The sequence below is a fragment of the Geotrypetes seraphini genome, chromosome 11, assembly GCF_902459505.1.
Source record: "Geotrypetes seraphini chromosome 11, aGeoSer1.1, whole genome shotgun sequence".
NCBI classification, from domain to species: domain Eukaryota; kingdom Metazoa; phylum Chordata; class Amphibia; order Gymnophiona; family Dermophiidae; genus Geotrypetes; species Geotrypetes seraphini.
In genome coordinates this window covers 5,768,340-5,781,538 of record NC_047094.1, presented here as the reverse complement: position 1 = coordinate 5,781,538, position 13,199 = coordinate 5,768,340, and the positions used below count along the sequence as shown (strand labels likewise).

Here is a 13,199-nt window from a genome sequence, read left to right as displayed (position 1 = left end):
AATTTTATTTTGCGTTGAATGTAGCCTAATAGTCATAAAGCCACAGTATGTTTCTTTTAAATTCTTACTGTGAATGCAATCAGCCCGAACTGTTGCAACAATTCAGTCCATATATAGACTTAGCTTTTGGCTAAGGGAAAAATGATAGAAATCTTTAAGTGTGAGCTTAAGGATTTGGCTTGCTATTGGACCATTTGAAGTTGAATAAGGGTTTGGCTTGTCATTGGACCATTTGAATAGTTGCCTTGAACCAGAGTCTAGCTAGGAGGGGCCATTTCCTGGGGTACTTTCATTTCTGGGGACAAAGCCTTGATGAGAACACCTTTGCTGGTAGCACTGCAAATCTCTAAGAACTAAGTAACTCTGAATTGTATATCCCTGATTTTGCTTTAAGCATAAAATCTAAGGCTTCATCCAAGGCTAGACAAATGATGGGTTGTATCCGCAGAGGTTTTGTCAGCCGGAAGCCCGAAGTCATAATGCCATTGTACAGATCCATGGTGAAACCTCATCTGGAATATTGTGTACAATTCTGGAGGCCACATTACCAAAAAGATGTGCTGAGAGTTGAGTCGGTTCAACAAATGGCCACCAGGATGGTCTCGGGACTCAAGGATTTCCCATATGAGGAAAGGCTGAGTAAATTGCAGCTATACTCACTTGAGGAACGTAGAGAGAGAGGAGACATGATTGAGACGTTTAAATATATCACGGGCTGTATCGAGGTGGAAGATGATAAAGGTCCCACGGCCACAAGAGGGCATCCGCTGAAAATCAAGGGCGGGAAATTTCATGGTGACTTCAGGAAGTATTTCTTCACCGAAAGGGTGGTTGATCATTGGAATGAACTTCCACTGCAGGTGATTGAGGCCAGTAGCGTGCCAGATTTTAAGAAAAAATGGGATAGGCATGTGGGATCTCTTGGGGGGGTGAAGTTTGGGGGTGGGTCATTAGAGTGGGCAGACTTGGTGGGCCGAGGCCCTTTTCTGGCGTCATTTTCTATGTTTTCTATGTTCTATGTAAGTGGTTGAGAGATGAAGTGGGAAACTACAGGTCAGTAAGCCTCACTTCGGTTATTGGGAAAATAATGGAAGCAATGCTGAAGGAAGGGATAGTGAAATTTCTAGAATCTAATAGGTTACAAGATCCAAGACAACATGGCTTTACTAAAGGTAAATCGTGCCACACAAATCTGATTGAATTCTTTGTCTGGGTGACCAGAGAATTAGATCAAGGAAGATATAATTTAGTTAGATTTCAGCAAAGCCTTTGACACAGTTCCTCATAGGAGGCTCTTGAACAAACTTGAACGGCTGAAGTTAGGACCCAAAGTGGTGAACTGGATTAGAAACTGGTTCACGGACAGACGTCAAAGGGTGGTGGTTAATGGCATTTGCTCAGAGGAAGGAAAGGTGAGTAGCGGAATGCTTCAAGGATCGGTGCTGGGGACAATTCTGTTCAATATGTTTGTGAGCTATATTGCCAAAAGGTTTGTCTTTTTGCGGATGATACCAGAGGGAGTGGAAAATATGAAAAGAATCTGCAAAAGTTGGAAGAATGGTCTAATATCTGGCAACTAAAGTTCAATGCAAAGAAGTGCAGAGTGATACATTTGGGGAATAGAAATCCAAGGAAAATGTATATGCTGGGAGGCGAGAGGCTGATATGCACAGACGGGAAGAGGGACCTTGGGCTGATAGGATCTGAAGGCGACAAAGCAGTGTGGCAAGGCGGTAGCTGTAGCTAGAAGGATGCTAGGCTGTATAGATAGAGGTGTAACCATCAGAAGAAAGGAGGTGTTGATGCTCCTGTACAGATCGTTAGTGAGGCCCCACTTGGAGTATTGTGTTCCGTTTTGGAGGCCATATGTGGCCAATGATATAAGAAAATCAAAAACAAAAAAATCTTTTTGGAAGAAAGGTTAAATATAATATGATTTCACAAATAATAAGAATTCAATACTGATAAAATATTCAAAAAAACTTCCCTATAAACAGATATAATCTTTTGTGTTTTGAGAGTGTGAGTGCTCAGTTTAAAACATCATTCAAACACAACAGTGTTATGAAACAATGTTATATCCAGACATCATCGCACCCTCCTACCTGCCTACCTCACATGTGACTAGAAATTATGATGTTAATCTACTAAACTCAAGATTGATATTTTCAAGTAATTATTGTGTGAAGGAGGTACTTAGCTCAAGAGGTAAGTCCAAATCATCTTATGGTCTAGGGTGCGCTGAGCTTGAAGTGTTCAAATCAATTCAAAGTTGCTGGTTTGAACTCGAATTGTGTCATTCCCAGTGTTCTCATTCAAAATGTGCTCCAAAAGAAATCATTGTGCTAAAATCAATCCCAATACAAAAACTCAGTCTTCACTCTTTCTTCCTCTACACCGATCGTGGTTCACGTGGGCTGCTTCATCGGGAGGAAGATTAGCGATTAAACTAAAATAAAAATCAAAATGCAAAACTACATGAATGATATTCAACGTTTTAAATATACCTGAATCATCTCACTCCTAAAGTTTTTTATATTATATTCTTATAAACCACATCAAAAAAACATTTCTTATTGCTCATAGCAGGAGGAACTCAGAATCGAGGGATCCTGCTGCTTGATCGTGTTCTAAAGAGGTTGACTGACGTGTTTTAAACTGAGCACTCACACACAAAAAACACAAAAGATTCTATCTGTTTATAGGGAAGTTTTTTAAATATTTTATCAGTATTGAATTCTTAAGCATCTTCAATGATATAAGAAAACATGAAGTGGTCCAGAGGAAAGCAATGAAAATGGTAGAGGGTTTGTGCCAAAAGAAATACAAGAAGAGACTAGAAGACCTCAACATGTAGACTCTGGAGGAGGGATAGGGGGTGATACGATACAGACACTTAAATAATTTAAAAGTATTAATATAGGACCAAATATTTTCCAGAGAAGGGAAATTGGTAAAACTAGAGGACATAAATTGAGGTTGAGGGGTGGTAGATTTAAGAGTAATATTATGAAATTCTTTTTCACGGAAAGGGTGGTGGATCCTTGGAATGCCCTCCCAAGGGAGAAGCTGGAGAGGAAAACTGACGGAATTCAAAAGTGTGGGATGAACACAGAGGATCTCTAATTAGAATATGAATGGGCAAACTTTCAAGGTACAGTTTTTCTGTAAGCTGCATTGAACTGTAAGGTATTTGCAGGTTATAAATAAAATTTTATTTTATGAGAGGGGAGATATGATTGGAGGTATTGAAATACCTCCATGATTTAAATACACAGAAGGCAAAAGGAAGCTTTAGAATGAGGTGGCATAGAATGAAAATGAAAGAGTTTATGATTTGTATCATTGCTGATTATTAAGTGATGTATTTATTGTTAATTTGTTTGAACATTTGTCACACTTATTCTAAGTTTGAAAATGAATAAAGAATTAAAAAAAAAAAAAAGAGTAATCTAAAAAACTATTTCTTTATGGAAAGGGTGCTGGATTCATGGAAGAGCTTCCTGGAGTAGGTGTGGGAAATGATGATGAAGACTAGAAGATGGTATCGATGGGTCTTTATCATCATTTTTGATTTCTTCCTTCGCTTCTTAATCGTTATGTTGGTTCAGGTAGTGAAATGTTTTGGGATGTCATGCTAAATGGATGATAACAAATGGGTTCCATCCTGTCTTCCCATGGATTTTGAGGATCAACACAATTGTATTTCTCTGCTGTTTTGTGTTGAGGTTCTTCATTCTTGATTTCTATCATCTCTCCAGCACCATTTTTGCCTCCGCCATCTGCTTGATGAGCGCATTCTAGGAATCCATCACTCTTTTTGAGGTTGCTTTGGTTTCTACTTTTTTATAGCTTCTTACCATTTTGATCATTTTTCTCTTTATGTCCTTAGTGAGATTGTTAAGGCTTTAGCCGTGTTTTCTACAGGGGCATCCTTCTGAGTTGGGCCACCACATTATTGTATTATTTCACTACCATGAAATCCTCAAATACTATCACTCCAAGGTCTCTCTCCTGGTCCATGCACATCAGCCTCCTCTCTCCTTTTCAATGCAGCTTCCTTGGGTTTCTGCACCCCAAAATCATCACTTTGTACTTCTCTGGATTAAAGTTTAACTGCCAATCATTCACTCAATCTTCTAGTTTTTATAGATCACTTCTTAGGTTGTCAGTCCCTCTGGGATGTCTATTGTGTCATCCACAAAAAGGCAAATTTTCTCTTCTAATCCTTGGGCTACCTTACAATTCACATAATTTTCTATAATCAAAACTATGCATGTTGTTTCTGTCAGCTAAATTACCCATATACAATAGAGGCACAAATTTCTTCAGGTTATTTTTCAAGGACAATAATTAAAGCAAACAAACCACGTAGCTTGTAATTACTGGTGCAAATCCCAATGGTACCCTTAACCCCCACCCTGAAACAAAAAAGAAATGTGAGCAATTTTCTTAATTCATGCAAAGGTGGCATAACCAGGATAACTCCTTCTGACATGCATGGTCACCCTTCAAAGCTACAACCTTAAATTTTCTGCAATTTTGGGTCAACAATTTGAGTAGAGTGTAAAGAGGTAACTATGTCTGAGTAAGATGCTGTTGGAGCTGTACCAGTAGGCAACCAGTAAATGAAAAGCCCTAAATTGCACGTATGTGCACTCAGATACGGCTCTCACTTGCCCTCTAACAGCCTCTTCTCTGTACTTTCTTAACTGAGTAAATACAGGTTTCCCATCCCACTGCAATGATCCACCCACTCACAGACATATGGTACGTATTGTGAAGGAACACACACAGACAGCAACAACAAAATTAGTCTTTTGAAACTTATATTATTACTTTTTTCTACTCTATGAACTGAAAACATTTTTATGCAGTTTTCATGTTAGTTTTTCCCATGTTAATTTACAAAGTACGCTTGAACAAAATAGGGATTGGGACTTTTAGACTGCCTTTTTGTAGTTTACAACCACACTCAAAGCGGTTTACATACAGGTACTTCAAGCATTTTCCCTGTCTGTTCCGGTGGGCTCACAATCTATCTAATGTACCTGGGACAATGGGGGATTAAGTGACTTGCCAGGGTCACAGGGAACAGCAATGGGTTTGAACCTAGCTGTAGCTCTTTCTACTATGTCACACTCTTCTCCCAAAAACTCCTAATGTAAGGTATTTAGATGATGGGACCCTGTTCTCAGAAGACTTTTGAGACCAGCAGTGTGGGTTCAAATTAGTTACGGTATATGTTGGATCTACAAAGCTAACTTTTGTGGTGTATTTTGAATAAGTATGTGTGTGTTTATGGGGATCTGACTGGGAGTATGCAGCCCAAAGACTTAATTTTGTTTAATTTGAGGTTATTGTTATGGTTGTGTTTTTGTTTCAGTGCACACTCTTCTGATACAGTTCAAGTTTCAAGTTTATTAAATTTTTTGTTATGTACGCAATATCAAAAGCTTCAAAGCGTATAACATTTTAAAAATGGGGGGTAGAACAAAACTCTTGAACATAATTACAATCAAATTCTATCCATTCTAATACATAACTGCTACGGAAGGTGAAAGGGATGAACTACAATCTTTAAAGAGAGAAAGAAAACATTTAGCGGGGAACACAAAAAGGAGAAAAAAGAAGAGAAAAGATGAATCTATAATCTATACAGAAATCTAATTTAGATCTAAGAAGTTTGGTGATTTGTGAAATTGTGTTGTCTATTTTTCAAAAGCGTCCTTGAACAAAAAACTTTTTAAGGAACGCTTGAATTTTTCTAAAGAAGATTCATTACGAATATAAACTGGTAAATTGTTCCAAAGCTGGGATGCTATAACTGAGAAAATGGTAGATCTTTTGGTTCCTGTTATCTTTAATGAAGGAATAGTCAAGAGCTGTTGTTGTGTTGATCTCAATGCCCTGGATGGAGAATATGGTGTTAAGAAACGATGTAGAAAAGTTGGAGCATGAGTTTGTTGAGTTTTAAGAGTTCTAAAGGATAAAAGCTTGTAGAAAGGTTAATGTTTTCTCAAAGGCTAGAAATCAAAAGAGAGAGAAAAATTCTGTCTTTAAAGGATGGAAATCTGGAAAATAGAAAAAAGGCAATCTTAAAATCTACAAACCTAGAGAGAAGAAAAACATCTGAACCAAAAGATAGAAATCTGGAGAGAAGGAATACATCTGAACCCAAAGTTTACTTACATATCTAGACAAAAGAAAAAGGTCTGTAGTTTTAAGAGTTAACAGTAAAATTTTAAAGGTTATTCTATGTGTGATTGGTAGCCAATGAGCTGCTTGTAGAAGTGTATTTTTATGAGTTAGTGATCATTTTTATTGCTGTGTTTTGTATTATCTGTAACCTTCTTATTTCTTTTTGTGTTATGCCCTGATATAAAGAGTTGCAATAATCGAGCCTTGAAATGATTAATGAATGTATTAGAATGTTAAGGGCTTCGGGCTTTAAGACTTTTGATAAGGATCTAATGAGACGTAATTTATAAAAACAATTTTTAACCACTGAACTAATCTGGTCATGATCAGTGCTCCCTCTAAGCGGGCGGGTGGTGTGAGCAAAATTTTTTCCCCGTGCGCTAAAAATATCGGGCGCCAGCACCAACTCGCCCGATTCTCCTCTCGCCGCGGCCTGCCATCTCCGTACGCCGTGCGCTGTGACGTGACATTGTGCGCTGCGAGGCAATATTTTGTGCGCCAGCGCACGCCAGCGCAGCTTAGAGGGAACACTGGTTCATGATAGGTAAGTTCCTGATCTAATGTTACTCCCAATATTTTTGAAGAGGGGTATTGTCTAAGAGAATCTGTGATGAAAATGGGAAAAACCTTACGGAAGATTTGGTTGCGTTTAATGCCAACATATTATCCTTTCGCCATTGGCTTCTTTGTTTTAGTTTGTTGTTTATGGCTGTTATCTCATTGAGATCTGCTGTATTTAAGGGGTACAAGAGCTGAATATCATCTGCATGTGCATAGGAGGAGAATCCTATAGATTGACTGAGGGTTAAGAGAGGTGATAGAAAGATTTAAAAAAACCAACAAACTTTTGGGGAGGGGGGTCTGGTGCTGTCATTTCAGGGTAAAAATGACTCTGCGTGGCATGCAAAATTAAACAGATGAACACCTTTACACCTGATTAGTTTGAGCATTACCAAAATATGGAGAAATTAGATTATGCCTGAACATAGCTACAATTTCAACTCTTACCACTGCCTTTCTTTTGAAAAATACCATCCTCCTGATATTCCAAGCAATTTAACTGGGAGAGCCTTTGCTTCATCTTAGGCCCTCTCATTCCAGGTTAAAGATGATCTAGAAATGCAGATGCATCCATTCACTCTCTCTTCAATCCACACCATTAGAGGGTCTTTTGGCAAACTGCCTCAGTCTTTCCTGCCCGGGATTAAATTTAGCAAGAAAGGAATAGAGAAGTTCATTAGACTCAACTTTTTGACAGATCTTTTCTGAAAGTTATTCATTTTAAAACTGAAAATATCGGCATCATTTTATCTATATGTTCATGGTAAAAAGTCAGGTTTTAGCCTTATCCGCTTTTCCAGCCTCAGACTGACCTTAGTTTCTACTTCAGTATAGATGTTGTTAGTATCCTCGCTGTGGTAGAAATTTGATTTCTGGGCATGCTACTTACGTAATTCTTCTTTGACTATGAGATTTCAACTGCGGAAACTGAAGCCAGGCATTTGAGAGTCTTCAGGACAATGGTTCAGAATGTTACACGGCAGAATTATAAGGTAGTGCAGTTTATACATATTTTAAATCTATAAAAAGAAATAAATTGTCCCCCACTTGGATTATTGCAGTAGCTTGCTTCTTGGGTTACCTGAACAAATTTGGGGAACATTAAAAGTGGTGCAGAATGCTACTGTTTGAATTATAGAGGGACTATATAGATTGAAAAATAGAAAATGGTAACAATAAATCCCCAAACTATTATAAATCTGAATCCCCATGAGAGAGAGAACCAATCACAAATAAATGTGGAGGCTTTTTCATTATCTAGAGAGTGTGGCGCAGTGGTTAAAGCTACAGCCTCAGCACCCTGAGGTTGTAGATTCAAATCCCACGCTGCTCCTTGTGACCCTGGGCAAGTCACTTAATCCCTCCAGTGCCCCAGGTACATTAGCTAGATTGTGAGACAGGGAAAAATGCTTGAGTACCTGAATAAATTAATGTCAAACCGTTCTGAGCTCTTCTGGGAAAATGAATTGAATGAATGAAGTGATCTCCTGTGTTAATTTGACTTCATCGGTTACCTATTAAATGGAGAATATTGATTTTTAATGTGATGACCAACAGTGCCTTAAGCATTAAGATCTGCCATTAAAGGCCTATTAGACATTCCATCATTGCGAACTGTTCATTATTGACCCTAAATTATGGAATTCACTGCCATTTCCTCTGAGAGGGTTGAAAATATGTTTTTCTTTCAAAAGGTTTTTGGTGATAAATTGAACTGATTATTTTGCCATGATAGTTCAAGTATCAAGTTTCTTAGGATTTTATATACCGCCTATCAAGGTTATCTAAGCGGTTTTTACAATCAGGTACTCAAGCGTTTTCCCTCTCTGTCCTGGTGGGCTCATAATCTATCTAATGTGCCTGGGCTATGGAGGACTGAGTGACTTGCCCAGGGTCACAAGGAGCAGCACGGGGTTTGAACCCACAACCCCAGGGTGCTGAGGCTGTAGATCCAACCACTGCGCCACACACTCCTGCCACATTTTCAAGTTTTATTAGGGTTTGATATCCCGCCTATCATAAAATGTATAAGCAGATGAAGACCTGCACAGTCCATCCACAAGGTGGCTGAAGGTAACCCCTCCACTCTGTTCAGGCCACAGCCACCCATGCTTAAACACTCAACCATGCCAACATGATGGCGAAAAGGGCAAACAGGATGCTAGGAATGACTAAGAAGGGGATTACAAAAAGATCGGAGAAGGTTATCATGCCACTGTACCAGGCCATGTTACGCCCTCACCTGGAGTACTGCGTCCAGCACTGGTCGCCGTACATGAAGAAGGACAAGGTACTACTCGAAAGGGTCCAGAGAAGAGTGACTAAAATGGTTAAGGGGATGGAGGAGTTACCATACAGTGAGAGATTGGAGAAACTGAGTCTCTTCTCCCTCGAAAAGAGGAGCCTGAGAGGGGACATGATCGAAACATTCAAGCTACTGAAGGGAATAGACTTAGTAGATAAGGACAGGTTGTTCACCCTCTCCAAGGTAAAGAGAATGAGAGGGCACTTTCTAAAGTTGAAAGGGGATAGATTCCGTACAAACGTAAGGAAGTTCTTCTTCACCCAGAGAGTGGTAGAAAACTGGAACGCTCTTCCGGAGGCTGTCATAGGGGAAAACACCCTCCAGAGATTCAAGATGAAGTTAGACAAGTTCCTACTGAACCAGAACGTACGCAGGTAATGCTAGACTCAGGGCACTCGTCTTCGACCTAAGGGCCGCCGCGGGAGCGGACTTCTGGGCATGATGGACCACTGGTCCGACCCAGTAGCGGCAATTCTTATGTTCAACTTGCCAGTCATGAGGTCGTCCCCTCCTCTGAGCTGCACAACACTTTCACTTGCAACATGTGACAATGACGTGATCTGCAACACTGGAGTTGTCAAAGCTTCAAAGGGACACAGACATGGGGGTCTGTACAGCTTTGGCCTTAGTTCCAACTGCTCTTGCCCATGTTGTGTTTCCATCTTGTTTCTATTTAGCATCCCATAAGAACATTAGCCTTACTGGGTCAGACCAATGGTCCATCAAGCCCAGTAGCCTGTTCTCACTGTGGCCAAAACCCATGTAAGCAGTGGCTTCCCCATGTCTTTCTCAATAACAGGCTATGGGCTCTTTTTACTAAGCTGCGGTAGCGTTTATAGCTCGTGCTAACCCCCGTGCTACGTGGAAAAACTAATGCCAGATCAATGGAGGCATTAGCATCTAGTGCACGCTGAAACCGCTAACGCAGCTTAGTAAAAGGAGCCCTATGTCTGTCTCATGCAATTTTGAATCGAGAGAGGAGAGAATGCGGATTTGGATAGGATCCTTATGCTGGAGCTGAGTTTTGGTTATAACATTTCCCTTATTGCTATATAATGTACCTGTATGTAAAAAACCTGGTCTCAGCCTACATAATTCCCTGTGGCCAAATAATGGTAATTTCACCAATTTACATACTCGTACATTAGAAATCTTGTCTGAAAAGCCAGGCCTTTCACATTTTGTATGATCTGTGGTACTTTCAGTTTATAAAGATATATTGTTGCCTGTTATTTTTCCTTTATTAAAAACAAAGCTGATTTTTTTTTTTATTTCATACAGGTTGCCTCCACGTAGGAGAATTTTAGAATCTATTTCTGCTTATAAAATAGTGTTTTAGGGATAAAGATAGGTGTCAGCAAAATTCTGCCCCCAATATTTGCATAAAATGATGTGCTTAAAGATGTAATTATCAACTTTCCTTTCCCCCTCTCCCTCAAAATCACGTACGTCGATGTATTCGTCTATTTTATGTCCAACCTTTTATTTTACCCCATTCTCAAATTTATTTTAACGTTTTTAGCTTTGTAAACTGGCCAGATACATGTTGATGGTCGGTATATTAAAATGTAAATAAATTTGGAAACTTGGAAAGAGTATTCAAATGAGCAGAATTGGGGAAGTGTTTGCATTTGAATGCATACTTTTGAAAATATGCAGATCGTTTAACCTGTAACCCATTCTGAGCTCTTGGTGTGCCCAACCTTGGTCCCAGAGGGCTGACCCAGTCAGGTGGTCAGGATTTGATGAATATGGTTGAGAACATATGCATGCGCTACCTCCATTGAATGCAAATTGATCTCATGCATATTCATCTTGAAAATTCTGAAAACCCAGCTGGGTGAGGACTGAGGTTGGACACCAATTCACCAATACTCACACAAAGAGAAGTAGAGGTGACTTGACCGTTCTTTTAAATATACCATAGCAATATTCGAAGTGGAAGCATTTCTATGCAAGAATGGCCTCGGTGGCTTAGACATCTTGCTGACCCAGAAATGTTATGGCCGTGACCCCCTCCCTGTCTGCCTCCCACTGGAAGTGGACTTGGCAGCATTCCGGAGCCCCTTGAGTTGCTCCATCCTTTTCCAGCATCAGAGGAAGGAAGGATGCGGTCTCTTGTCCTCAGGGGCTGCTGCAGTCTCGAAAGCATAGAAAGAACTGAGGTTATTAATTCCAGCTTTACTAATAAGGAATTACAATAGTTGTGGGATCTGGCAGTAGAATCGTAGTCCATTGCCATGCATGCTGTAGATTTTCCCCTCCTTTATTTGTATTTTTGATTTAGCTACAAATATCTTAAAGATGTGTTTTGTCTCCTTCAGTTACAACTGGCATTTTCAGCTTTCTGTGCTCTCAACATTTTCAACTAAGATAATGAAATTGCACATATGTGAGATGCTAAGAACATTTTTAATTTTGCTGCTTATAACATGTCAGCATTCATCAGTTGTTGCTATTTCATTATTAGTGATCATGGAAATAATATTGTTTCTTATGATGTTGGCAGCGACAGATTATCCAACTATGAAGCTCTTGCTGTGAGCATGACCATTGTCCATTCCAGAACGAGATTGTAGAAGCCTTCCCCTCAATTCTTCACTTCCTACAATCTAACACATTGTGGCTGGGGCTGATTTTAGAAACCCAGGGGTAGGCAATTCCGGTCCTCGAAAGCCGGAGCCAGGTCAGGTTTTCAGGATATCCACAATGAATATGTATGAGATGGATTTGCATCTCAAGGAGGCAGTGCCTGCAAATCCATCTCATATATATTCGTTGTGGATATCCTGAAAACCTGACCTGGCTCCGGCTCTCGAGGACCGGAATTGCCTACCCCTGGGTTAGCTGACACAGGGGTGGGCAACTCTGGTCCTCAAGGGCCAGAATCCAGTTGGGTTTTCAGGATTTCCCCAATGAATATGCATGAGATATATTTGCATCTCTAGGAGGCAGTGCATGCAAATCCATCTCATACATATTCATGGTGGATATCCTGAAAACCTGACCTGGCTCCGGCTCTCGAGGACCGGAATTGCCTACCCCTGGGTTAGCTGACACAGGGGTGGGCAACTCCGGTCCTCGAGGGCCAGAATCCAGTCGGGTTTTCAGGTTTTCCCCAATGAATATGCATGAGATATATTTGCATCTCTAGGAGGCAGTTCATGCAAATCCATCTCATATATATTTGTTGTGGATATCCTGAAAACCTGACCTGGCTCCGGCTCTCGAGGACCAGAATTGCGTACCCCAGAAATAAAGAGCATGATCTTTGCAGAGAATTTCCGTGAGGAGACAGAAGCCCATTATGAGACAATCAAGTACACTAACTTCATTCTTTTCTTATTTCAGACTCAACCTGTTCCAAACTACATAGCCTATTACATGCATCAGTCGCCCAATTGGTTTCACCAGATGGAGACTTTGGTCAACCATTTTGCAGAATTGATTGTGCCCTTCTTTATCTTTTTGGGTCGTCGCATGTGCATCATTCACGGAATTATACAAATCTTATTTCAGGTAAGGTTTTCTTCCAAGTGTACAATACTATTCTCATGAAACCCTCTCCTGCTCTCCACTTTTCTTTCCATTAGTGTCCTCCTGAGTAAGGCCCTCCTTAAACTGCAGTAGACCTTCCTGATCAGTTACTTCCTCATACTGTCCTTTTGAACCTTTATTCACTGCTTTAAAAGTCTGTTCTGGAGACCATTTTGGTTATACCTGATAGATTCTAAACAAGTTTTCTTTCCAAGAGGTTTTTTCTATCTTCTTGAGTGTTTTACTGTTTCTTGCACTTGTGGCCACAGTTAGCTTGCCAACTATTCTTTTTTGGTGCAAAAGAAATTAAAACAATTCTCACAAACAACTGTTTTTTTTTAACATTGCTTGAGAGCTACTGGCTTAATAGATGAGTTGGTATAACAGATTATTGACCTTTATTCCACAAGGGGTTAGTAATAAACAGGATAAGAAGTCCTTCCATGTTTAGGTTTATTAAAAAATTTTGACCGCACTTCAGTTTAGCAACAGCATGGTTTATAAATACCGTATTTTTCACTCCATTAGATGCACCTGACCATAAGACGCACCCTAGATTTAGAGGAGGAAAACAAGAAAAAAAACATTCTGAACC

At 39.9% G+C, this 13,199-nt stretch overlaps 1 protein-coding gene across 1 annotated transcript in view; it reads left to right on the top strand.

The window, feature by feature from the left end:
• The window catches only part of LMF1 (lipase maturation factor 1), a 376,591-nt gene that overhangs the window by 280,645 nt on the left and 82,747 nt on the right, over positions 1 to 13,199 (top strand). The window contains exon 6 of the mRNA XM_033915111.1: positions 12,419 to 12,586. Within this exon, the coding sequence (XP_033771002.1) occupies positions 12,419 to 12,586 (168 nt within the window). The remainder of the gene's footprint in view (positions 1 to 12,418; positions 12,587 to 13,199) is intronic.